The sequence below is a fragment of the Gorilla gorilla genome, chromosome 19, assembly GCF_029281585.2.
Source record: "Gorilla gorilla gorilla isolate KB3781 chromosome 19, NHGRI_mGorGor1-v2.1_pri, whole genome shotgun sequence".
In the NCBI taxonomy this organism is placed as follows: domain Eukaryota; kingdom Metazoa; phylum Chordata; class Mammalia; order Primates; family Hominidae; genus Gorilla; species Gorilla gorilla.
This window is the reverse complement of record NC_073243.2, coordinates 17,040,265-17,067,403: the sequence shown is the minus strand read 5'-3', so window position 1 is coordinate 17,067,403 and position 27,139 is coordinate 17,040,265. Positions and strand designations below refer to the sequence as shown.

The window sequence follows — 27,139 nt, the reverse complement described above, 5'->3', positions numbered from 1 at the left end:
TGACGGCTGTGTCCCTGGGTCATGGCCTCCACCCCAGCAATGTGACAGAGCTGGAGCAGGTGGGGCTGGGGCTCAGCAGCTGTGGGGTGGAACTAAGGAGGTGTGGGGGTGATTGGGACCTTCACCCCAGACTCACCTCCCAGCCCAGCAGAAGTGGGTCACCAAGGAGGGGAGGCCTCTCGTTCCCGACGGGTTCCGGGCTTGGGCCTTGACCCTGGCCTTGCTCCAGCCAGGGACAAGGCTCTCACGGAGCTCAGCCAAGACGAGGATGCGTCCCCGGCAGGCGCCGGAGGGTGCGGTGCCAGTCCTCACCTGCACGGCCCCTGACCTGGCTGTGCTCTCTCTCCCTGCCAGGGTGCTGTGTGGAGTTGCTGCTGCTGTTGGTAGCTGCGGAGCTGCCCCTGGGTGGCGGCTGCCCACGGGACTGTGTGTGCTACCCGGCGCCCATGACGGTCAGCTGCCAGGCGCACAACTTTGCAGCCATCCCGGAGGGCATCCCCGTGGACAGCGAGCGCGTCTTCCTGCAGAACAACCGCATCGGCCTCCTCCAGCCCGGCCACTTCAGTCCCGCCATGGTCACCCTGTGGATCTACTCGAACAACATCACCTACATCCACCCCAGCACCTTCGAGGGCTTCGTGCACCTGGAGGAGCTGGACCTCGGCGACAACCGGCAGCTGCGGACGCTGGCACCCGAGACCTTCCAGGGCCTGGTGAAGCTTCACGCCCTCTACCTCTACAAGTGTGGGCTCGGCGCCTTGCCAGCCGGCGTCTTTGGCGGCCTGCACAGCCTGCAGTACCTCTACCTGCAGGACAACCACATTGAGTACCTCCAGGACGACATCTTCGTGGACCTGGTCAACCTCAGCCACCTGTTTCTCCACGGCAACAAGCTGTGGAGTCTGGGCCCGGGCACCTTCCGGGGCCTGGTGAACCTGGACCGTCTTTTGCTGCACGAGAACCAGCTGCAGTGGGTCCACCACAAGGCGTTCCACGACCTCCGCAGGCTGACCACCCTCTTCCTCTTCAACAACAGCCTCTCGGAGCTGCAGGGTGAGTGCCTGGCCCCGCTGGGGGCCCTGGAGTTCCTCCGCCTCAACGGCAACCCCTGGGACTGTGGTTGTCGCGCGCGCTCCCTGTGGGAATGGCTGCAGAGGTTCCGGGGCTCCAGCTCCGCTGTCCCCTGTGTGTCCCCTGGGCTGCGGCACGGCCAGGACCTGAAGCTGCTGAGGGCCGAGGACTTCCGGAACTGCACGGGACCAGCGTCCCCACACCAGATCAAGTCACACACGCTCACCACCACCGACAGGGCCGCCCGAAAGGAACACCACTCACCCCATGGCCCCACCAGGAGCAAGGGCCACCCGCACGGCCCCCGGCCCGGCCACAGGAAGCCGGGGAAGAACTGCACCAACCCCAGGAACCGCAATCAGATCTCTAAGGCGGGCGCCGGGAAACAGGCCCCCGAGCTGCCAGACTATGCCCCAGACTACCAGCACAAGTTCAGTTTCGACATCATGCCCACGGCCCGGCCCAAGAGGAAGGGCAAGTGTGCCCGCAGGACCCCCATCCGTGCCCCCAGCGGGGTGCAGCAGGCCTCCTCGGCCAGTTCCCTGGGGGCCTCCGTCCTGGCCTGGACACTGGGGCTGGCAGTCACTCTCCGCTGAGGACCCAGGACGTCAGCACCCAGCACTGCCACATGTCCACCAAGGAACAGAATTTATTTTCTTCTTTTTTTAACAAGTGGAAGATCTGCTGGGTTTCAGGAAAAGGCTGGTAGAGGCTTCGGCTGCTGTCTGGACGTCTGGACCCTGCCATGTGGATTATAAACCCAAAGTGTACAGCCCTAGGCGGGAGGGGTTGGCGCTTCTCAGCCGGCTGTCCCAGCCAGCCCCGCAGAGCACCCACGGACAGTGTCCACTCTGGCAAGGTGGGAAAAGGCACTCCAAGTGCATCCTCCACTGGCAACAGTGGGACAATTGCCCCCGACGGTGGCACCAGGGCTCTGTAGAATCCCGATCGTTCCGAGAGGTCTGGAGTGCCCCGTGGTTCCTGGAGAAAGCAGGACACAGAGAAGAACAAATGAGGCTCACCCACGAGGCTGGGCGGCCAGCAGTCTGGGCACACACGAGCAGGTGGCATCTTGGCTCTTGCCTGAGGCCACTTAGTCACCCTGCCCTGAATTCTACCCTACTCCACCTTCAGCCCCTCCCTCGGGGGTAGCGCCTCTCATTCCTGATGTCTCAGGCAACCCTGGCAGACCCAGGCCCAACTGCTGGGGTCCAAGAACCAATTACCAAAGGAAAGATCATCAGAGGCTGAAATCTAGAACTTCATCCCGGGCAATGAGGTTCTCACAGAAGGTGCAGTTTTATAATTACGTCCACTTATATATATTCACACTCTACATATATATATATATATATATGTATATATATATACAAATGCACAGTCCCCTCCCACTTCATTACCTAACTGTATGTCTTTTCATGTTTATAAACTATACAGAAAACTGTATTTGCTGAACTGAGGATTGTATTGGTGATTTCTAGCAAGAACAAAGTGATAGAATTTTTGTCTAGAATCCCAAACTGGCAACGATAGTCTCCAAGGGACCTGGGCTTGCCAAGGGCCTGGGGCAAGGTGTCGGCGGGGACGGTGAGGAAGGGGGAGGCAGCAAGAGTCACTTTGGGGGACCAATATTCTTAGATATTTAGAGCATCACCTTGTTTTTATATGCAACACAAGCCTGTCTGCCACCCTGGAGCGCCCTGTCACCCCTTCTGTCGTAGCTGTTGGCTTCAGGGTGAGAAGTGAGAAGCAGCTTATTGTATGTCAGGGAGCCAGGCCCGGAGGGTGAGCGAGATGGAGAAGGGGAAGGAAGGGGCTTTGGGATCTGGAAACCAGCAGGCCAGGCAGCGTCCACAGTGTTAGTCCAAAGGGTCGGACCGTGTCGTCAGCCTAGCGTTTGGTCAGTGACGGCCTGGACGGGCCAAGGAGACTCCAGGCTTGAGCCCAGGCCTCCCGCACGGCTCAGCTGCTGAATTTTTCCTTGAGGCTGTTTGGTGTGTGACCCAGCAAGGGCCCTGTGTAGGACAGCAGGAGGGAGGCATCGGGGGGCCTTAGCAGAAGGGGAACAATGAGGGTATTTCATGAACCATCTCAGGCACTTCTGCATCATGGAAGACCCGGCCCTCCCAGCCGTCCTGGGGATGCTCAGGGTGCAGGCAGAGGCTTGGGAGGCCGGACTCAGGGGTCAGAAGCAGGGACTGGGGCAGGCGAGCCCGGACAGGGAAGAGGGGCTCCGATCAAAGCCGGCCATGCTGCTGGCCGGGGGCCCAGGTGGGTACAAGCTCCTTTGTGCTTTGCACAAACCTGAATCCCCCACCAGAGAGGATGTGTGTGAGGAGCCAGAAACGCTGAATCCAATTAAGAGAGAAAAATAATAATAACAATAAATGATCTTGGACAAGAACCCTGTTTTTCATTTCCTAACCCTGCATTCCTGACAGGTGGCAGATCCTGGGCTTCTGTGGGTGGGCGAGCCTGGCTGGGCACAGCTCTGGGAACACAGCACATTTGTTGGCGGGAGGAGCCACAGGGGGCAGGGGCGCACGGACTCACGGGACACACGAGAGCACGCACACCCTAGTGCTCTGTTTCGTGGCACTTCCCTTGCCCGCACAGATCATGATTCACTTTCCACATTCTGACTGCCCCGGGCCGGCACCATCTCTGTGGCTCTCCCCGGAGGAGGCTGGTCCTGGGTCCTTCCTGGCCTATTCCCGGGAGCCTCCAGCTAACTGACTGATCCTCAGGGCGCCGGGCAGGTGGCTGGTGGGGACGGGCGGCTGTAAGGGAACAGTCAGTACCTGGGGCCCAAGGGGTTTTCCAGGAGGCCAGGGACCCACCCGGACAGCTGTGGGTGGGCTTGGAGACTGCACGCCTCTCTCTGGCTTCAGAGAAAGGAGAGGGTTCCCCGGATAGAGGGAGGAAGGCTGTGTTTTCAGGCCTGGCTGGACAAATCCTCCTCAGTATGAGGCTTGGGGCATTCACTAAAGGGAGCCCAGTGACTGCAGACCAAAGAATCCTCAGCCTGCACCTGCTCCCCTGTGGCCTGCAGGCTCTGACCCAGGCCGAGGTGCCAGGGCCTGGCTGTCCCTTAGAACCCAAGGATGTTGTTATGTTGTTGATTTCATTTCCAACTTCAGACAGCAAGGCCCTCAGTGGGAAAATCAAGAGTCTAAGAACTTTATTAAATTTTTTTTTAAAAAAAGACTTAGGAAGTCCTGTAATATGGAAGTGAAATGTCAGTACGAGAAATGCTAATGTTTTATAAATGATCCGCTTCTGTCAAGCACAGCACAGTCTCTGGTTGCCGACTGTTATTAGAGGCAAGGCAGTGGGGGCCCGGGACGCCAGGTATTTTTAGCAGCTTTCTCCTCTAAGAGGTAGGGGGAATCAAGGCAGCTCTGTTGCAGACGACATCACTTGTCACTCAGCAGCTCATGCTACGCAGTTATGATGACACCATCGCCCCAAACACCAAAGCAACTGGATGCGTCAGGGGCGAGGCAAAAGCTTCTCTATTCGCCAGCTCCAGCCCCTTGCGTCTGGTTCAGGGCAGGGAGATGCAGATTCCTGTGGTCTTCCCAGAGGCGGGGGCCACCCCTCTGCTGCCATCTTCCCACTTTCCCTGGACCCCCAAAGGGAGTCATCTCTTCTGCCTCCCAGCCCTCCTGCCACGCAGGCCTCCACTGTGGACTGATGGGGACAGAGCCACCCCTGTCGGAGGGGCTGGGTGGCCACTGGTGGTCTCCACTGTGGACTGACGGGGACAGAGCCACCCCTGTTGGAGGGGCTGGGTGGCCACTGAAGGCCTCCACTGTGGACTGACGGGGACAGAGCCACCCCTGTCGGAGGGGCTGGATGGCCACTGGTGGTCTCTAAGGCCTTTCACACAAGTTCCTCCCCTGACCACAGAGCTTGGCTGGCTCTGCATAGTTCATTCAACACGGGCTGATCAGGGGCCTCCGTGTCCAGCCACTGGCCAGGCTCTGGGGACATAAACGTGAGAAGACGTGCCTCGGGGCAAAAGGAGCTCAGAGCCTAGATGTAGAAACAAGTATTCGCAATTGGTATGGAGTTGGCGCTTGTGGTAGCACCCCTCGGCCCCGAAAATGAGGAGCTCAGCTGGGTGGGGGCAGTCAGAGAGGGCTTCCAGGCGGAGGTGACACTCCAATGAGTCTTGGAGGATGAGGAGCCGCCCAGAGAAGAGTGTGGGGAGTAGGGCTAGAGGTGGTAACAGCACTGTGTCTGGGGTATCCACAAACCACTCCCAGCTGAGGGCGTGGGAGACGCGCCCTGTATGGGAGCGGCCCAGGGGACTCTGCTCAGGGACTCGACTCAGCGGTGGAAGTGGAGGGGCTGTGCGGTCCCCCGACCTGGTCGTCCTCCCGCCCGCCCCCCCCCCCCCCCACGCAGCCTGTCTATAGGCACGTGGTTTCCGACCGTGGCAACCTTGCCGCGGTTCTTCAACAGTGGGTTTCATGGTGGAAACTTGCCTCCTGGGCTCAGCCAGATCCTCCCCTGGTGCCAGCAAGCTGGAGCGCTCGCTGGAAGTCTGCCTGGGCCAGAGGCCCATTCCCAGACACCTGCTGCTTCCAAGCTCGGGAAGCATTCCACGGCCCGCGCTCCCTGCTTCCCAGCCGCGGCTGCCCTCAGCCCCTCCTGACTCCGGAGCAGCTCAGATCCCCCCGGTGCTTCTGCCTGTGCGGGCCCTGACCATCAGCCACCCCAGAGCCCCTCCCACCAACCGCACCCCTCCTCTCCTGCCGGGGCTGTTCTTTGCAAGAGCCAAGAATCCCATTCAGCAAATGTTTACTCATCACCCAGCTAATCACCAGCGCTCTGCCGCCGCGGTGAATGGGCTCCAGGAAGGCCTGTGAGCAGGTTCGGGGGAGCGGGAGAGCCCGGGAGGCCTCGTGGAGGGCAAGCTGCAGGGACTGGGGTCAGAGAGAAGGAGTTTGCTTCGGAGGCTCCCTGGAGCCACCGAGCCCTCAGCAAATTCCCCTTGACATGCACGCCCGCTTCCCAGGCAGGCCCCACCAGCCCCTGAGCAAACCCACCTCTCTGCCAGGGACCCAGCTCCTCCGGGCCCTACTCTATGCTGACGTAGGGAGGCAGTCTTTCTCTGGGTTTATTTGTAGCCTCCTGAGGCTCAAACAATCCTCCTGCGTCAGCCTCCTGATTAGCTGGGACTACAGGGACACACCACCATACCAGGCTAATTGTTTTAGTATTTATTTATCTATTTATTTTTTGAGACAGAGTCTTGCTCTGTCGCCCAGGATGGAGTGCAGTGGCGCGATCTTGGCTCACTGCAACCTCCTCCTCCCGGGTTCAAGCGATTCTCCTGTCTCAGCCTCCCAAGAACCTGGGATTACAAGAGCAAGCCACCGTGCACGGCTAATTTTTGTATTTTTAATAGAGACGGGTTTTCTCTACATTGGCCAGGCTAGTCTCGAACTCCTGACCTCATGGGATCCACTTGCCTCAGCCTCCCAAAGTGCTGGGATTGTAGGTGCGAGCCACCACCCCCAGCTAATTTTTTGACTTTTTAGTAGAGATGGGGTTTCACCATGTTGGCCGGGCTGGTCTCGAACTCCTGAGCTCAAGAGATCCGCCCACCTCAGCCTCCCAAAGTGCTGGGATTACAGGCTGGGCCAGCGCCCCTGGCTGGTGTTCATTCTTTGAGGAGGGGTGGGTGCACGCTTTGATGGAGTCCCTTCCAGCCCCCGTTCTGAAGCCTCCTGACCCGGTTCAGCTCCCCGCCTTGCCCTCTAACTTCGCTTTCCTCTAAGCAGGAGTTCAGCCGTCAGCCGCGACTCCATCCCCATCACCAGTCCCCCACTATCAGCTCGTAATGGGCCAATTTTCTTTTACCTTCTGTCTACTTGGAAAATATCTCAAGAACCTTTGATTGTGCGTTAAAATATCCTTTACAATTCTATGCTTGGTATCTTTCTGCTCCTCTAATTGTCCCTTTTAACTCACCGTGCTTTCCGTGTAAATCTCCCGGTCTCCTACTTCCCAGGCTGTTAATAAATATGAGCTCTAAAAAAATACATAAACATCTATTGTTGGCTAAATAACTCACGGCACAATCAAAAAGCTGGGAAAAGAAGAGAGGCTCGGCGCGTCGCATGGCCACCTGAGCACCCTCCCTCGCGCGGTCCTGCCGGTCTCTCCAGAGAGGGCTGCTGAAGGCAGGGGAGTCCGGGCCCTGAAGAGCCCACGGGGTGAAGGGACCCTGGGGACTCTGGGGGAGAAAAGGAAGCGAGGCAGAGAGAGTAGCTGTGCTGCCAGGGAGACAGGGCTCTCTCCAAGAGCGCCGAGTGAGGGGTTTGGACAAAGGAGACCCTCGTGCAGGGAGCAGCGGCTGGTTTAAGTGGCATTTCAGTGGGCTGGCCGCCAAGGTCCCTCACCACCACAAGAAGTGGGTCAGCCTCCTCTGACACCAGCGCCAGCCCACACGGAGGGGGCCCGCCCCCATCTCTCTCCTCTCTGCCCTCATTTCTCATTAGAGCCGTTAGTTTCTAAGCTCCAGGAGGGTGGGGAAGGATGTGCCTTTGTGTCACCGATTCCTGTGTGGCAGCGTGCACACTAATGGCATGCCTGAACGGCGGAATTTGACATTGCTGCTGCAAGATGTGCTTGGGTCACAGTGCTTTCCAAATTGGCTGAGGCTCCACGCCACCCCCCTCCTCCCTTACCCAGGCGCCTCGGAGCCCCCTCCAGCCACTGCTTCTGCAGCTCCCTCTGAGGGCCTCGGAAAAGAGAGAGGAAGCAAGAGATGTATTAAACTCTTCCATCTCTGTAAGCACCATTTCCCAGGAGACCGACTCTAAGGAAGAAGGAAACACAAGTGCTGGAGGCCTACACAGGTAGGAGGTTGGGAGGAGGCACCAGGCTTCGTGTCTCCTTTCCCCACCCCCAGCACTGCTTTGGGGACAGTCCCTGGCAAGACAAGAATGCCCTCTGAGTGGCAGCATCCAGGTGGCCACGCGCCACTCCAGCCAGAGAGATTGGAGGGATAATTGCCACGTAAGACTTGCTCAGTGATGAGAGGCCGGGGGGACAAACCCACAGAGGAAACAATAGCATGGACTGGATGGGCAGGGGAAGGTGGTCTCTAAGCAAGACCCCAAAGGATGCACATGTACAGTCTCACTTGGAGAGAGAGGGCACAGCTCTGCGGGGCAGCCGTATAGCCAAACAGGCAGAAGGAGGAAAAGATGCAGATGGGCACCGCGTTAGGGAGAGGCTTTTGCACACTCACGTGCACACGCCTCTCCGGCACGGCGTCCTGCCTCTCTCCCTTGTGCAGTCTCATGCAGCCTAGTGTGGGACATTCACATAGTCAATAGATTCGGGCCAGGAGCGGTGGCTCACACCTGTAATCCCAGCACTTTGGGAGGCCAAGGCGGGCAGATCACAAGGTCAAGAAATTGAGACCATCCTGGCAAACATGGTGAAACCCCGTCTCTACTAAAAATACAAACATTAGCTGGGCGTGGTGGCAGGTGCCTGTAGTCCCAGCTACTCAGGAGGCTGAGGCAGGAGAATGGCGTGAACACGGAAGGCGGAGCTTGCAATGAGCCAAGATCGCGCCACTGCACTCCAGCCTGGGCGACAGAGTGAGACTCCATCTCAAAAAAAAAAAAAGAAAAGAAAAGAAACAAAACAAAACAGATTTGAGCCCTGGCCATGTGCAAGGCCCCGGCCAGCGCTGGGACTGCCGGGTGAACACGAGGGCCTCCCCATGTGCAGCTGACATACCAGCCAAGGAGGCAGTGGCAGAAAACCAAATCCCTCTTTATCTAATTGCCATGGTAGTTGTCAGGAGAGGGGCAGCAGAGTCTGTCACGCAGCTGTCACTCAGGAGGAGTGAAGGGTGGGGCTGAGCCCCGCCCTCCACGCAGGCTGGTGGCCATCTGTCAGGGACACAGGCGCTTGTGTGATAAGTGGGCAGATTCTGGGCTGCGCCCTGAGTGGCGGCATGTCCCACTGAGCCCTGGCCCTAAAGGAGTTTATCTGACTTGCAGCGGGTGGAGGCTTCGAGGGCAGGGAGCCCCTAGTCCCACCCGATGCCTCGCCTGCCCAGTGTGAGCTTGGAGGGTCTGTACTCCCCCGGTGGGCTGGGGTGCACTGACATTCTCCCCTGTAGCAGGGACCACGGGGTCCCCAAGTTGTTTTTGTTTTTTGTTTGTTTGTTTGTTTTTGAGACGGAGTTTCACTCTTGTTACCCAGGCTGGAGTGCTGTGGCGCGATCTCAGCTCACTGGACCTCCACCTCCCGGGTTCAAGCGATTCTCCTGCCTCAACCTCCCGAGCAGCTGGGACTACAGGCGCCCACCACCACGCCCGGCTAATTTTTGTATTTTTATTAGAGACGGGGTTTCACGGTGTTGGCCAGGATGGTCTCGAACTCCTGACCTCGTGATCCGCCCGCTTCAGCCTCCCAAAGTGCTGGGATTACAGGCGTGAGCCACCTCGTCCTGTGATGTTTTTATTCTTTATCTCAAATCTGAGCCTCGGAGGCCCCGAGGTCCCTGGCCCCTCATCTTGCTTGTTGCCAGGAGAGTCTCTCACTGTTTTATCTGCGACATTTAAAGTGCCACCGGGTGTCTGGCACTTCGGGAGTCTAAGGTACAGGCTCTTCTGAATTTCCGCACCAGCCCCCTTTCCAGGAGCTACTCCCAGGCTGGCCTCCTCGCCTGTGACCAGAGCACTCAGAAAGGAGGCTCAGGACTGGCACAGTGGCTAATGCCCGTAATCCCAACACTTCGGGAGGCCAAGGTGGGAGGACTGCTTGAGGCCAGAAGTTCAAGACCAGCCTGGACAACATAGTGAGATACCATCTCTATGAAAAATATAAAAATTAGGTGGGCGTGGTGACACGTGCTTGTAGTCCCAGCTACTCAGGAGGCTGAGGCAGGAGGACGGCTCCAGCCCAGGAGTTTGAGGCTGCAGAGAGTCGTGATCACACCACTGCACGCCAGCCTGGGTGACACAGCAAAACCCTGTCTCAAAAAAAAAAAAAGTTCATTGGCCAGGCACTGTGGCTGACGCCTGTAATCCCAGCACTTTGGGAGGCTGAGGCAGGCGGATCGCGAAGTCAGCGGTTCGAGACCAGCCTGGCCAACATGGTGAAACCCTGTCTCTACTAAAAGTGCAAAAATTAGCCGGACGTGGTGGCATGTGCCTGTAATCCCAGCTACTCGGGAGGCGGAGGCAGGAGAATCATTTGAATGCGGGAGGCGGAGGTTGCAGTGAGCTGAGATCGCGCCATTGCACTCCAGCCTGGGCAAAAGAGCAAGACTCCATATCAAAAAAAAAAAAAAAAAGGTCCTTAGCAAGCAGACTAAAAATATTAAAACAAAGTAAAAAACAAAGAAAAGAAAAAGGAAAGAGGCTGAAACCCACCTTGAGTGGGTCCCACTTAGCATCATGCCCACTGAGGGGAGACGGGCAGAGGTTGGGTATTCTAGTTAGAAGGTGCTTTAGAGACGTCCCGGCTGCAAACTGCCAGGGTACAGCTGCTGGGACCCCCAAGCCTGCTGGCTGCCCCCAGCCTCAAACTTGATCTCCCTCCTTCCTTCCTCACTCACTCCACACCACCCCAAAAATGAGCATCCCTCTGGCCTCACAGGGACCCCTTGGGGAGGGATCTTCCTGTGACCACTCCCGCTGCAGCACGAGCTCCTCTCTCCTCCCCAGCCAACCTCATGCTAGGCCCAGTGCTTGGTCTCAGGCTCCCCAGAGGCCACCATGGAAGCTGCCTCCTTTTGCCCACTCCCCCTTCACGCTCAAAGTGGCTTCATTTCTTTCCTTCTTTCTTCTTTTTTAAAATGGAGTCTCATTCTGTCGTCCAGGCTGGAGTACAGTGGTGTGATCTCAGCTCACTGCAACCCCTCCAGCTCCTGGGTTCAAGCGAAATTCTCCTGCCTCAGCCTCCCGACTAGCTGGGATTACAGGTGAGCACCACCACGCCCGTCTAATTTCTGTATTTTTAGTAGAGATGGGGTTTCACTATGTTGGCCAGGCTGGTCTCGAACTCCTGACCTCAGGTGATCCGCCCACCTTGGCCTCCCAAAGTGCTGGGATCACAGGCGTGAGCCACCGCGCCCGGCCCGTATTTCAGATTTTTAAAGTCCCCTCCCAGACACAACTGAGAAGTGCCTCCTGTGTGGAGATGGGATTATAATCCTCACTTCACAGAGAAAGAACTGGTCCTTCTAGTTATTCAGACTTGTGCTTCTGAGTCCAAGAGCGGAGCTCTTCCTCAGCTCAGCCCTGTTCTTCCTTTTGCCCAAGAGGAAGAAATCCAAGTGGCGGAGAGCCCGTCCTGCGCGCCTTAAGGCTAAGATGGGACCAGTCTGGGGGAATCTTCCTTTTCATTCCCAGGAACTTCAAGCTCAGAAGAGCTGACGTGCAAAAGCCTTGGAGAGAAAGTCAGAAGGTCCGTCTTCCTGCTTTTCCTAGATCTTTCTGCTGTCCTGACCCCTCATCCCAAACTAGGCGACTGGGATTGCCCACCCGGTCACTGAGGGAGCTGCCGAGAGCTCCCTCCTGTCTGCCTTCCTTCCCACCACGGAAAGGGGGCAGTGGCAGAAAACTCCCAAACTGGGCCGGGCGCGGTGGCTCACGCCTGTAATCCCAGCACTTTGGGAGGCCGAGGCGGACGGATCACAAGGTCAGAAGATCGAGACCATCCTGGCTAACACGGTGAAACCCCATCTCTACTAAAAATACAAAAAGTTAGCCGGGCGTGGTGGCGGGCACCTGTAGTCCCAGCTACTCGGGAGGCTGAGGCAGGAGAATGGCGTGAACCCGGGAGGCAGAGGCTGCAGTGAGCCGAGATCACACCACTGCACTCCAGCCTGGGCAACAGAGCGAGACTCCATCTCAAAAAAAACAAAAACAAAAACAAAAAAACTCCCAAACTGGCCAAGGTGGTGGCCCCAGTTTCTTGACAGGTGTAGCTGAATCCTCATTTCTGAAAAGACCCCATGTTCAGTGTGACCGACTCCTGTAGTCTGGGCAGAGAAAGAAGACCTGGCCCCATCATCCTTCTTCCTACAGGGTACCACGAGGCTGCCACAGGGAATTCCTTCCACGAAGTAAAGGAAGATAGTGGACGCCTGGAATCCCAGCACTTTGAGAGGCCAAGGCAGGAGGATCTCTTGGAGTCAGGAGCTCAAGACCAGCCTGGACAACATAGCAAGACTCCGTCTCTACAAAAAATACAAAAAATGGCTGGGTGTGGTGGTTCATGCGTGTAATCCCAGCACTTTGGGAGGCTGAGGCGGGTGGATCACGCAGTCAGGAGTTCAAGACCAGCCAGGCCAAGATGGTGAAACCCCCTCTCTACTAAAAATACAAAAAAATTAGCTGGGCGGGGTGGCAGGCGCCTGTAGTCCCAGCTACTCAGGAGGCTGAGGAAGGAGAATTGTTTGAACCCGGAGGGTGGAGGTTGCAGTGAGCCGAGATCGCGCCACTGCACTCCAGCCTGGGCGACAGAGTGAAACTCTGTCTCAAAAAAAAACTAAAAATAAAAATAAATAAAAAATAGGTACATTCTGGTCTGGGTGTGGTGGCTGACACCTGTAATCCCAATGCTTTGGGAGGCCAAGGAGGAAGGACACTTTATACCAGGAGTTCAAGAACAGCCTGGGTAACATAGTGAGACCCATTTCTACAAAAAAAAAAAATTTTTTTTTTTTTTGAGACGGGGCCTTGCTCTTGTCACCCAGGCTGGAGTGCAGTGGCGTGATCTCAGCTCACTGCAACCTCTGCCTCTTGGGTTCAAGCGATTCTCCTGCCTCAGCCTCCAGAGTAACTGGGATTACAGGCACATGCCACAACGCCTGGCTAATTTTTTTCACATTTTTGGTAGAGACGGGGTTTCACCACATGTTGGCCAGGCTGGTCTTGAACTCCTGACCTCAGGTGATCTGCCCATCTCAGCCTCCCAAAGTGCTGGGATTACAGGCATGAGCCACCGCGACTGGCCAATTTGTTTTTTTCTTTTTCTTTTTTTTTTTTGAGACTGAGTCTCTCTGTGTTGCCCAGGCTGGAGTGCAATGGCGCAATCCCGGATTCGAGCAATTCTCCAGCCTCAGCCTCCCGAGTAGCTGGAACTACAGGCGCCTGCCATCACGCCCGGCTAATTTTTTGTATTTTTAGTAGAGACAGGGTTTCACCGTGTTAGCCAGGATGGTCTCGATCTCCTGACCTCGTGATCTGCCCGCCTCGGCCTCCCAAAGTGCTGGGATTACAGGCGTGAGCCACTGCGCCCGGCCTCTTTTTTTTTTTTTTTTAGTCGGAGTCTCGCTCTGTTGCCCAGGCTGGAGTGCAGTGGTATGATGTTGGCTCACTGCAACCTCTGTCTCCTGGGTTCAAGTGATTCTCCTGTCTTAGCCTCCCATGTTGGCCTTGGTTTTAAGCCCAGGAGTTCAAGACCAGCCTGGGCAGCCTAACTGGCTGTAGAGCCACCATGCCTGGCTCTACAGAAAAAATTGTTTTAATTAGCTGGGCAGGCTGGGCGTGGTGGCTCACTCCTGTAATTCAAGTACTTTAGGAAGCTGAGGCAGGAAGATCACTTGAACCCATAAGTTTGTGACCAGCCTGAGCAACATAGACGGCCCAGCTACAAAAACAAAACAAAACAAAACAAAACAAAACAACACACAGGGCTGGGCGCGGTGGCTCACACCTGTAATTCAAGTACTTTAGGAGGCTGAGGCAGGAAGACCACTTGAGTCCGTAAGTTTGTGACCAGCCTGAACAACATAGACGGCCCAGCTACAAAAAAAAAAAAAAAAAATAGGCCGGGCACAATGGCTCACGCCTGTAATCCCAGCACTTTGGGAGGCTGAGGCAGGTGGATCACATGAGGTCAGGAGTTCGAGACCAGCATGATCAACATGGAGAAACCCTGTCTCTACTAAAAATTAAAAAAAAAAAAAAAAAATTAGCTGGGTGTGGTGGCCCATGCCTGTCATCCCAGCTACTCGGGAGGCTGAGGCAGGAGAATCGCTTGAACCTGGGAGGCAGAGGTTGTGGTGAGCCAAGATCGTGCCATTGCACTCCAGCCTGGTCAACAAAAAGCGAAACTCCGTCTCAAAAAAATAATAATAATAAAATAAAATAAAAAATAAATTAGCCAGGCATGGTGGCATGTGCCTGTGGTCCCAGGTACCCAGGAGGCTGAGGTGGGAGAATCGCTTGAGCCCAGGGGTTCAAGGGTGCAGTGAACTATGATTGTGCCGCTGTACTCCAGCCTGAGTGACTGAGTTAGGCCCTGTCTCAAAAAAAAAAAAAAAAAAAATTAGCTGGGCCTGGTGACAGTTTTGGGCGTCTTCTCAAGAGCTTTTGTGAATCCCGGGACTGTCCTTGGAATTTATATTTTCTTTTCACTGTTTTTGCTCATTTGAAAAATTGTCTCAAAATTTTCATGTTAATTTCAATCAAATATGTCTACTTTTCTTATTTGGAATATTTTCATGGATTTTAATATTTTGTTTCCAATTTTAAATGGTCTAATAGCAAATTGGCTTAAAAACTGAACGGGCAACCACTAATTCATATATCAATTTATCCTAGGTGATACTACAACATTTTACAATGTGTCTTAGTTTTTTTCTTTTTATTTGGAAATACTTACAGGTTCACAGGAAGCTGAAAAAAAAGAAAGCAGCAGGGAGGTCCTGGAGCCCTTTCACCCAGTTTCCCTCAATGGTAATATTTTGCATAACTCCCTGTTAATTCGCCATAAAAAAAAATATTTTGGGCCAGGTGCGGTGGCTCAGGCCTGTAATCCTAGCACGATGGAAGGCTAAGGTGGGCAGATCACGAGGTCAAGAGATGGAGACCATCCTGGCTAACACGGTGAAACCCCGTCTCTACTAAAAATACAAAAATTAGAGCCTGGCGTGGTGGTGGGCGCCTGCAGTCCCAGCTACTCGGGAGGCTGAGGCAGGAGAATGGCTTGAACCCTGGAGGCGGAGCTTGCAGTGAACCCAGATCGCGCCACTGCACTCCAGCCTGGGCGACAGAGCGAGACTCCATCTCAAAAAAAACAAAAACAAAAACAAAAAAACTCCCAAACTGGCCAAGGTGGTGGCCCCAGTTTCTTGACAGGTGTAGCTGAATCCTCATTTCTGAAAAGACCCCATGTTCAGTGTGACCGACTCCTGTAGTCTGGGCAGAGAAAGAAGACCTGGCCCCATCATCCTTCTTCCTACAGGGTACCACGAGGCTGCCACAGGGAATTCCTTACACAAAGTAAAGGAAGACAATGGACGCCTGGAATCCCAGCACTTTGAGAGGCCAAGGCAGGAGGATCTCTTGGAGTCAGGAGCTCAAGACCAGCCTGGACAACATAGCAAGACTCCGTCTCTACAAAAAATACAAAAAATGGCTGGGTGTGGTGGTTCATGCCTGTAATCCCAGCACTTTGGGAGGCTGAGGCGGGTGGATCACGTGGTGAGGAGTTCAAGACCAGCCAGGCCAAGATGGTGAAACCCCCCTCTACTAAAAATACAAAAAAATTAGCTGGGTGCGGTGGCAGGCGCCTGTAGTCCCAGCTACTCAGGAGGCTGAGGAAGGAGAACTGTTTGAACCCGGAGGGTGGAGGTTGCAGTGAGCCAAGATCACGCCACTGCACTCCAGCCTGGGCGACAGAGTAAGACTCCGTCAAAAAAAAAAAAAAAAACTGGGCCTTTTCCTCTCAGAAGTTCCCTCTCTCTCACTAGAGAGACAGCTGTTTACCTTTCTCCTTTCTCTTTCTTTTGCCTATTAAACCTCTGCTCCAAATATATATATATATATATATATATATATAGTTTTCAGTTAGTGATATTAATTTTACCTATTTAGGTAAAGTTTTCACATATTCAAACAACTTTGATAAGGAAAAAAATAAAGCTTCCAACAGGGACAAGGAAGTAATAGTCCTTTTCTTTTTTTCTTGGATATTTCTGAATGAAATTTTAGGATTTTAAATGTCGTTATATCATTGAACTGAGAAGTGGAAAACGAGAAGTGTTTGTCCAGATGCAGGATTGTTGGCCAGAGTCCCCCTAACAAGGTTGGGGAGATGAAGGAGGTGTTCACAAACCTCCTAGAATTCAATGCAGGGCCCCTGGAATGTGCAGGTTTCCAGAGAGAGCTTTCTTTCTCTTTCTCTTTTTTTTTTTTTTGAGAGGGAGTTTCGCTCTGTCGCCCAGGCTGGAGTGCAGTGGCCGGATCTCGGCTCACTGCAAGCTCTGCCTCCTGGGTTCACTCCATTCTCCTGTCTCAGCCTCCTGAGTAGCTGGGACTACAGGCACCTGCCACCACGCCTGGCTAATTTTTTTGTATTTTTAGTAGAGACGGGGTTTCACCTTGTTAGCCAGGATAGTCTCGATCTCCTGACCTCGTGATCCGCCTGCCTCAGCCTCCCAAAGTGCTGGGATTACAGCTGTGAGCCACCGCGCCCGGCCAGAGAGCTTTCTTTTTCTTTTTCTTTTCTTTTATTTTTCTTTTTTCTTTTTCTTTTCTTTTTTTTTTTTTTTGAGACACAGTCTTGCTCTGTTGCCCAGGCTGGAGTGCAGTGCCACGATCTTGGCTCACTGCAACCTCCACCTCCTGGGTTCAAGTGATTCTCCTGCCTCAGCCTCCTGAGTAGCTGGGACTACAGGCGCCCACTACCACACCCGGCTAATTTTTTGTGTTTTTAGTAGAGACGGGGTTTCACCATGTTAGCCAGAATGGTCTCGATCTCCTGACCTCATGATCCACCCCTCGGCCTCCCAAAATGCTGAGATTACAGGCGTGAGCCACCGTGCCCAGCCAAAAGCAGATGGAGTCTCACTCTGTTGCCCAGGCTAGAGTGCAACAGCGCCATCTCGGCTCACTGCAACCTCCACCTCCCGGGTTCAACTGATTCTCCTGCCTCAGCCTCCCGAGTAGCTGGGATTACAGGCGCCCATCATCACGCTTGGCTAATTTTTGTATTTTTAGTAGAGACAGGCTTTCACCATGTTGGCCAGGCTGGTCTCAAACTCCTGACCTCAGGTGATCCACCCGCCTCGACCTCCCAAAGTGCTGGGATTACAGGCATGAGCCACCGCGCCTGGCCTTTTTTTTTCTTTTAATTAATAAATTAATTAATTTTATATTTTTGGGACAGGGTCTTCCTCTGTTGCCCAGGCTGGTCTCAAACTCCTGGGCTCAAGCGAACCTCCTGCCTCAGCCTCCTGAGTAGCTGGGCCCACAGGTGCAGGCCAGCACGGCCTTTTCATCAGATCCTGAAAAAGGCTAAGAACTGGCCCAGACTCCTTCGTTTCATCCTCAGCGTCTCCTCCGCAACGCCGCCTCCCACCTGGCACGTAGGTGGCACTCCGCCTGGGGATGACGAGTCCTTGGCAGAACCGGCTTGTGGAACAGCCAAGGCTGCGGCGGAAGTTGTCGCTCTTGACCGGTTTGTCCTTTTGACCAATTTGGTTTCGACCCAATCGTCTACTCCTCCACTCTGTCACACAAGGAAAACGGCGGGTGGGGGGGAAGGATGGAGCGGCTGGTTCTAGAAGACGCCGGCAACGGAATTTTAAACCCAGGCAATCTGCTTCCTTGTCATCCTAAAAGCTGTGGCAACTGGCAGGCTCCAAGCTCCCTGGGAACACTGGCTTCCAAATGCTAGTTTGGAGACAAGGGGAGCCTGTGATTGCGATTTTACCGATTTGCAACGAAACATTAATGTAGGGAGTTTTTTGCTAAGCCAAATTTATTCCATCTAAAGATAATCCTTTATTCTGAAATCATGTCCTTATTTTTTTTTTTTTTCCTTTGGTTTGGGGAGGGAGAAGGGTGTTCTAAAAAGATCTTTCCTTGGCCGGGCGCGGTGGCTCACGCCTGTAATCCCAGCACTTTGGGAGGCCAAGGCGGGTGGATCACCTGAGGTTGGGCATTCGAGACCAGCCTGGCCAACATGGTGAAACCCCGTCTCTATATAAAAATACAAAAAAATTAGCCAGGCCTAGTGGCAGGCACGTGTAATCCCAGCTACTCGGGAGGCTGAGGCAGAAGAATTGCTTGAACCCGGGAGGCAGAGCTTGCAGTGAGCCAAGATCGCACCATTGCACTCCAGCCTGGGTGACAGAGTGAGACTCTGTCTAAAAAATAAAAATAAAAATGATCTTTCTTTTCTGAACCAACGGGACTGGTACATAGCAGCTTCTGTGTCTTGGGGTCTCTCATTGGCCAAACAAAATGCTGGCAACCCAAGGCAAGCCCTCCAAATTCTTTCTGGAACCCTACTGCTCTGTGCATGCAAAAACTCTGAGAAGGGTGGTTTTGGAGGAGTCTGGCAGTGCGGCCCTTGCCTTATGCTGTTCCCAGCCCCGACCCAACCCCACTTGGGCCAACAGCTCTGCTCACCTGTGCCAGCTCCGTGTGCATGGCCTCCTTCCTCCTTATCACCTGCCTTCCATTATTTGCAGATAATTATCTGCAATAACCAGCCAGTTACCCTTAAAGACAATTATATTCCCTCTTTTTTTTTTTTTTGATACAGAGTCTCGCTCTATTGTCCAGGCTGGAGTGCAATGGCATGATCCTGGCTCACCACAACCTCTGCCTCCAGGTTCAAGAGATTCTCTACCTCAGCTTCCCGAGTAGCTGGGATTACAGGCTCCTGCCACTACGTCCGGCTAATTTTGTATTTTCAGTACAGACAGGGTTTCACCATGCTGGCCAGGCTGGCCTTGAACTCCCAACCTCAGGTGATCCTCCCGCCTTGGCCTCCCAAAGTGCTGGGATTACAGGCGTGAGCCACCACGCCTGGCCGACAATTATATTCTTCTATCAGCAAACATTGATGTTCTTTTCTTACATCTTTTAATGAAGCTGACATTAGGGAGATGTTTTATTTTCATAAAGTCAAACGGCTGCCTTTTAAGAGGGTTTGGGTTCCATGTTAATGTTTCAAAGCCTTAACTAGGGGATGGGTGTTTGGTGGATGTAGAAAAGGAATTAGGAGGACTTCTTCCCTGTTGGTCCAAGAGGAGCTGCTTTGAGAGGTCAGACGCCCAGGGGACCCGGCACAGCGTGCCAGCCCCCCTCCCCAAGCTAATGAGCTCTAAAAGTATCAATGCGATGAGCTCAGCCCTGCAAGTGAAATCATTCAGCAGTGCTGCTCTCATAGCTGTGCCTGCCTCTTACTGACCACGGCTTAAATCCTCCCTCCCTGCAGCCACCTCTGGGGACCTCCAGAGCTAATTGCTTCAGGGAGCTTCATTGAAATGAAGCACCCTCAGCTGCTCATAAAAGCTTTATCGTGGGCGAAGGCTGACCCAGACGGAACAGTAGCATCTATCTCCCAGGTCAGGGGGCCAAAGGCGCCGGCCGAGGCAGGATCTAGGCTTACAGAAATAACTCGGTTAGGTATTAAAAAGCCGGGGGCGGGGGAAGAGGCTGTAATTTTATCTCTTCCCGAGTGCCCCTCTCTTTACAATTTGGGCCTTACCTGGTGACTATGTGTACTTGAGTCACTCATTGTGGGCCAAACAACCTCAAGATGCAATTTCTTTCAAAGGTAGAAAAAAAATAAATAAACGAAAGTCTGCTCCTGCTGGGTTTATAAAGAGCTGTTTTCTTCCTGAGCTCTGTGGCATGGTGGCTGTAATCCGGAATTTCTTTTTAATCATAGCAGGAGTCCCAATTAGCGTGTTGGGTAATCTTTCAAGTAGAACTGGGAGCTCCGTGACCATAGAGAGCCGAGGAAATGTTACATGTGAAGCTCTGGAGGGACAGGGCCGAGAAGGCAGTGCTGTCAGGCCCGTGCACACACGTATGTCAATCACGTATGTCAGTCAACGTGCATTTGCAGGCTGGATCCCAGTCCCAAGAGCAGGCGTGTGCACCCTGGGTTTCTTGACCCCCAGTTCTATCATACCTGGACCAGAAGGAACGTATGGAGTGTACGTGGTGTTGCCCTTGGTGCAGAAACCCCAACGCTGCCCCGTCCATGAGCCAGCACACCAACACACAGGCCATGCACGCATACCTTCCCCTTCCCGCTAAGAACACAGGGCAGGAACCAAGCTGCGTGTGTGAGGCTGTGGGGCAGAGTTTGGGGCGCCCCCGGCTCTCCATGAGATGGGCCGTAGCCCCGGACTCAGCTGGCACCGGGGCCCAGCTCCGATCCGGTACGCCGGTGACCTACTTTCCTTTGTTGTTGTTTTTGGAAGTGCTGATGTCAATGCAGAATTCAGCAGAGAAGCAGAGTGAGAAAAAAAAAGAGAAGGGGGTAGAGAGAGAAGAAGGGAAAGAACGAAGGGGAGGGAGAGCTCCAGATAGGGATGGTGGTGGCAGGTTCTCTGCAACAGGGCTAACCTCCTACTGCCACTGTCCCTACAGGGCTAACCTCCTACTGCCACTGTCCCTACAGGGCTAACCTCCTACTGCCACTGTCCCTACAGGGCCTGCCTACTGCCACTGTCCCTACAGGGCTAACCTCCTACTGCCACTGTCCCTACAGGGCCTGCCTACTGCCACTGTCCCTACAGGGCTAACCGCCTACTGCCACTGTCCCTACAGGGCTAACCGCCTACTGCCACTGTCCCTACAGGGCCCGCCTACTGCCACTGTCCCTACAGGGCCCACCTACTGCCACTGTCCCTACAGGGCCTGCCTACTGCCACTATCCCTACAGGGCCTGCCTACTGCCACTGTCCCTACAGGGCTAACCTTCTACTGCCACTGTCCCTACAGGGCTAACCGCCTACTGCCACTGTCCCTACAGGGCCTGCCCAGTGGGTCTGGGAGCAGCCTGGCCCCGTGGCTTTGGGCTGAGTAAACAGGGAAGAGGCTTCTTCCCCCTTTCGATGCACAAGGGGCAGAAGGTGCTGGCCAGGCAGGCATGCCCAGAGGTGCCTTCCCTCAGAGAAGGAGCCATGCGCCGTAGGGCACCTCCCTGCGCTCTCCCCAGGTGCCTGGAGGTGCCGGGTGCACCTCCATCTGTCACACCATCGGAAGATGCCGAGCCACAGCCACTCTGATGGCTGGGACTCGGTGGAGGCTCCCTACACTCACTGGGGCTGGAAGAAATTGGTCTTTGGGGATTCTGAAGGCAGCTTCCTCTATTCTCTTGCTCCTTGGTAACCCACATGACAGAGCTCCGCCGGCAACTTGCCTGCTCACACCTCCCGTTCGCAGGTGCCCCAGGAGAGCGGCAGGGTTTGGGGCAAGATGAGCCCAAGACTGCCCCAAATGCATGGCAGCACACTGCAGAGGACGTACTGCCCACCCCTCTGGGGTCTGAACATCGCCCCTCCCTCACTGCCTGGCTTTCTCATGCTATAGTTGGGGTTGAACTCTGGCCCTGCGGTGACTCTGCCCTTTCCACCCATTTGCAGAGCCCAGCTGCTACTCCATGGTCCCCGCACCGGCTGCTGCACCGTCCCGCGGCCGCAGCCTCAGGCTGAACCCTTCCTCCGGACACTTGGCCGACAGTTTCTTCATGATCAAACCATTTCAGATCCACACTCTCCTGAAACTCAAGGCTATAAGCCTTGTGATTCCACCTGTATAACACAGCCCCCCAGCCCAGGTTTTTTTTTTTTTTAATCCATGTACCAAAGGGACTCCGTTCCAGTGGGGCTGGGACCTGGAGTGTGTCAGCTTCTCCTCTTTCCCTCTTGGATGCTTCAGCCCCCAAACAAGCTTGGTACAGGATTAAGGTCACTCTCTCCGACTCCATAAGCTCATACATTTTTCAAGCAAAGAAATATACAGAGGAGACAAAGCCCTCATATGCTGGAATTACACCCCGAAAAATAGGTTACCTGACAGTGACTTGTTTCTAAGTGGAGCAGACGTTTCTAGCGGCGGAAGCATTGGCTGGGTTGCCGGAGCCGCCGCCTTTTCCTCCCAACTTACTGCCTCTTAACCTCGCCCAGTCCCTGGGTTTAGAGCCGGGATAATAATTCTCCCCACCTCCCTCCTCCCTGAGCTGGTGGAAGGTGTAATGAATCAACATCTGAAGCACTCTGAAGAGGCCGAGTTCGGGGCGCCGTGTGAGTACACAGCATCACCAGCCACCTCTCGAATCTACATCGAGCTGATTTATTTACCTCCCAAGAAAGAGACAACAATCATCATATTTACACTTCACACTCAGCTTTGTGCATTTCCCCACATCACCCCTCCCTCTGCCATTGCTAAGGACTCCATTACAGATGCTGCTTTTCCACGGAAGAGACGTCCCCTCTCCCAGCATCTCTCTCTTGTCCTGAGGGTCACAGCCTTCTTCCCCAAATCACAATCTGTTGCCACAACAGTGGCAAAACGTGCCGCCCCACGGTACACAGGAGGCCACAGCCTCTCCCCAGGAGGCTGAGGAAATGGATTCCATAGCAAAAGAGGAAGTCAAATGCTGCCAATAATTAAGAAGCGAAGCAGAGGTGCATGAAAGGTAAATGGAAGTCATTTAAATGTTGCATCATTTAAAGAGTGCCCTAGCGCCCGGGTCCCTCATTACCACACAGGGCCGCAGACTGGTAGCAATTAGGCTGGCACAGGTAGGACCACCCCACTGAGAAGTGGGGGGATCGCGGCACACCTGCCAGTGATTGCTGCTGGGGGCAGCATTTGACTTCCCTTCTTTCTGGTTTTTGACAGCCCCCTCATTTTCAGCAGCGTTCCATCCTTGGTGCTCTCACACAGTAAATAATACTGCAAGAAAAAAAGAAGAAGAAAGAAAGAATGAGATGAAAAGGTTTAAAAGGTTCTGCTAGGCCGGGCGCAGTGGCTCACACCTGTAATCCCAGCACTCTGGGAGGCCATGGCGGGTGGATCACAAGGTCAGGAGTTCGAGACCAGCCTGGCCAATATGGTGAAACCCCGTCTCTACTAAAAATACAAAACTAGCTGGGCGTGGTGGTGCACACAGGTAATCCCAGCTACTTGGGAGGCTGAGACAGAAGAATTGCTTGAACTCAGGAGGTGGAGATTGCAGTGAGCTGAGATTGTGCTGCTGCATTCCAGCCTGGGCAACAGAGCAAGACTCTCTCTCAGAAAAAAAAAAAAAAGGTTCTTCTTGGTTCTGAGAATTAGAAAGGCTGCTGCTCCTTGGACATCGAGCCTGGCTGGGAGAATCTCGATGGATGTTCTGAAGCGACAGGGTCCCATACAAGAGCATCTTAGGTACCACCTGCCAGGCAACAGGATAGATGGACCCTCGCTCCTCAGAGCAAAGCCCAGGGGCTGACTCCCCCACACCGACGGTAAAGGGGATAGCAGCAGAGGCCTCCTAAAAAATGTCTCTATTTCCATACTAATCCCGGGTTGCACTGAGAAGAGACGCTTCTATCTGAAAAGCAGGGCAGGCCCGTCGAAGCTCAAAGAACCACACCCAGGGGTTCTGCTGTTCTCCTAGGAGAAGGCAGGGGGCTGGGGACGGAGGCAGCGGTGGATGGGATGGAACTGCCCAGCATGCCACCTGCACGGCCCGCCTCTAGACCCCCTGCAGGCTGATCTTCAGCTCCTGGAAGACAGTGCCGGCTCCAAAGGGATGTCACTGCTGGGCCTTCCAGCTTCTCTCTCCAGTGCTCTCCAGATCAAAACCCCCAAACTCGTTAACTAAAAAGTTTGCTGAGGGAACAATACACGCTGAGGTGCAGGATGTGGTGCCAACTCTCTCATTAAAGCGGCCTTTCACCAGGAGAACTGACTGCTGATGACAATGGGTACTTGGCCGCTGCAGTTTCAGAGTCAGAGGCTGACGGGAGGAGAGGAAACAGCTGTGTCCAGGTCAAAACAGATCAAATTTATGGCTGGCGGAATGTGGCTGAAAGCTATTTACTGAATGCTTGGTGCCACTATTTTCTTTCTTTCTTTTTTTTTTTTTTTTGAGATGGAGTCTCGCTCTGTCACCCAGGCTGCAGTGCAGTGGTGCGATCTCGGCTCACTGCAAGCTCCGCCTGCCGGGTTCATGCCATTCTCCTGTCTCAGCCTCCCGAGTAGCTGGGACTACAGGCGCCCGCCACCACGCCCGGCTAATTTTTTGTATTTTTAGTAGAGACGGGGTTTCACTGTGTTAGCCAGGGTGGTCTCGATCTCCTGACCTCATGATCCGCCCGCCTCAGTCTCCCAAAGTGCTGGGATTACAGGCGTGAGCCACTGCGCCCGGCCGGTGCCACTATTTTCAAAAGGTGATTTTTGAAAAGGTTCTTCCAGTTGCTGATGTGCCTTGTGTGTGTGTGTGTGTGTGTGTGTGTGTGTGTGTGTGTGTGATGGGAGCCTGTGCCCAGGGCCCCGTGCTCCTCGGAGCTGGCTCAGATGCCGGTAAGTGATAAGAACCTCAGTCACTAAGGGTGCAGCCATACCTGACGCAGAAGAAGGCACTGGGGGGTGAAGGAAGGCGAGCTGGGCCGTGAGGATTCGAACCCGACAGCCCCGGAGTGAGGGATCCCAGTTACGAATGAGTACGATGGAAACCTGAGTGAACCCACGGCTTCTCCACTGACCCAGCCGAAAGGACACAGGATAATTCAAGATGGCAGACACAATGGGCTGCCTGTGTTCCCGGGGCTGCCGAAACAGACGACCGCAAACTGGGTGGCTGGAAACAGGAGAAACTCATTCTCTCCAGCTCTGGAGGCCAGAAGTCTGAAATCAAGGTGTTGGCCGGGTTCGTTCCTTCTGGAGGCTCTCGGGGAGAATCTGTTCCACGCCTTTCTTTTTTTCTTGTCTTTTTTTTTTTTTTTTTTTTTTGAGATAGGGTCTCACTCTGTCACCTAGGCCAGTGTGCCATGGCATAATCATGGCTCTGGAGGCTCTACCTCCTGGGGCTCAAGCCATCCTCCCTCCCCAGCCTCCCTCCTGAGTAGCTAGGACTACAGGCATGTGACACCACGGCTACTTTTTTTTTTTTTTTTAGAGCTGAGGTCTCGCCGTGTTGTCCAGGCTGTGTTCTGTGCCTTTCTCTTGGCCTCTGGTGACTGCACACAATCTTTGGTGTTCCTGGGTTTGTAGGAATACCCCTGCAGCCTCTCTGCCTCTGTCTTCACGTCCCCTTCTCTGAGCGTCCTGTCTCCTTCTCCTTCTGTTGTCCTAGAAGGATGCTTGTCATCGGATTTAGGGCCCATCCTAGCCAGGATGACCTCGTTCTGCAGTCCTTAACATAAACACATCGACAAGGACCCTTTTTCCCATCGAGGTTTCATTCACTGTTTCCAGGTGGACGTATCTTGTGGGCAGCCACCGTTCAACCTACTGTGATAGCCACAGTGACCCAGAGAACTGCTCCCAGGACAAAGCCTTCTCTCTCAGCCCCCACTGGATCCTGTGCTGTGAATGGGAACTTCCCGGCCACCCCTTGGGTTACCATAATTTTGGTTTTTTGTTTGTTTGTTTTATTTTCTTGAGACAGAGTCTCGCTCTGTTGCCCAGGCTGGAGTGCAATGGTGCAATCTCAGCTCACTGTAACCTCCGCCTCCCGGGTTCAAGCAATTCTCCTGCCTCAGCCTCCCAAGTAGCTGGGATTACAGGCACCCACCACCACGCCCACCTAATTTTTGTATTTTTAGTAGAGACGGGGTTTCGCCATGCTGGCCAGGCTGGTCTCGAACTCCTGACCTCAAGTGATCCGCCCGCCTCAGCCTCCCAACGTGCTGTGATTACAGGCGTGAGCCACTGTGCCTAGCTGAGTAACTGTAATTTTGGATCCATAACAAAGCCACAGGGGCATTGGACCTTTCCCAAAGACAGGCCACACCTGCCTAAACCATGTCCTTGTCTCAGAGAGTCACTCAGCCCTGAGTCCCTTCTCGTTGAGGCAGTTTCTAAAGTGGGAGACCACAGCAGAGCATCTTGCCCACAAGGCACCCTCAGGGAGGAACGGAGCCAAAAGGGAAGTCTGAGCCAAGCACGGGAACCAGGGATGCTCCTCCTCACGTGTCCTCACCGGAAGCTCGCAGTCGCCAGGGCCAAGCACAGGGCTCTGCTCCTACAGGGGGCTTTGCAGACGTTTACCAGCCTTTTGTTTACCAGCTTGTCGCAGGTTGCTTCTGATCATTAGAAAGCACTTTTTTTGGTTGAGTCAAAACCAACCTGCTTGCAATGCTGTTCACCCACTGTCCCAATTGTCTTCAGGAGCTCTAAGAAATGACGGTCACCACCAGACTCCAGACGCTGCCTCATGCTAATCACCCGAGGGCATGAAAACATCCGCCCAGAGGTCCCAGGGCGCCAGCAGCTGGGCCAGACTGACCAAAGGAATTTCCATTTTTCCTTGAGCGTGGATAGCAACCATCACTGCATTTTAAAAAACATAGCCCACGTCTCCCAGAATTAGCTGCATAAAAGAAAAAAAAAAAGGTTAGCCCACGATACGCTAGGTGTTTTATGTATGATATTTCTAATTCTTACAACTGGCCCGGAAGGCATGCATTAATATCATCCTTGCTTTACACACGAGGGAATAAATTCTGAGGTCAGGTAAATGGAAGATGGGGGATTTGAACCCAGATCTGCCTGACCACAGTCCTCACGTTGTCTTTCTCCCCACGCTGCCTCCCTCATGTGCAAAGGAACAGCCTATTTTCTACGCCTGGGGGCCGGAAAGTGGGGAAAGAATGAGTGTCCTCAAAGGAGGGTGAGGATAAAGCAGAAACTCCACTTTCATATCTAAACTAAGCAATCATGTTTTATTTCCATTTCCCTGAACATATAGTTCAGTTACAAGGTTTAAAAAAAAATACAACGGGTTCTCGAGAAATGTCAAGTATTACATTTCAGCGGACGTGTACAGAACAATCAAAATGTTGGACATCCCCAAACAGATGCAAACCTTCACCAAAGTCTCTTCCAGAGGCACATCACTGAGATTTGAAAAGAGCAGCTCATGGATCGGGCCCGGTTGATTTTCCTCGTGTGTGAGCTTCATACATCCAAACTCTGGTTCACCCAGAGGAGAAAATATAATAATTATGATTCCTTGCACATTTATGGACTGTTTTATGTTTTTCCTTTCTCACAAATTACTGCATTTGATCCTCAGTTCCGCCCTGTGAGATGGGAGAGACAACTGT

General features: G+C 53.8%; 1 protein-coding gene across 1 annotated transcript in view; it reads left to right on the top strand.

Annotated features, from left to right (window-relative positions):
* Positions 1 to 5,452, top strand: part of RTN4RL1 (reticulon 4 receptor like 1) — a 94,179-nt gene extending 88,727 nt beyond the window's left edge. The window contains exon 2 of the mRNA XM_019013712.3: positions 355 to 5,452. Coding sequence (XP_018869257.2) covers positions 355 to 1,667 — 1,313 coding nt within the window. The 3' untranslated portion in view covers positions 1,668 to 5,452. The remainder of the gene's footprint in view (positions 1 to 354) is intronic.
* Positions 5,453 to 27,139: the final 21,687 nt, after the last annotated feature.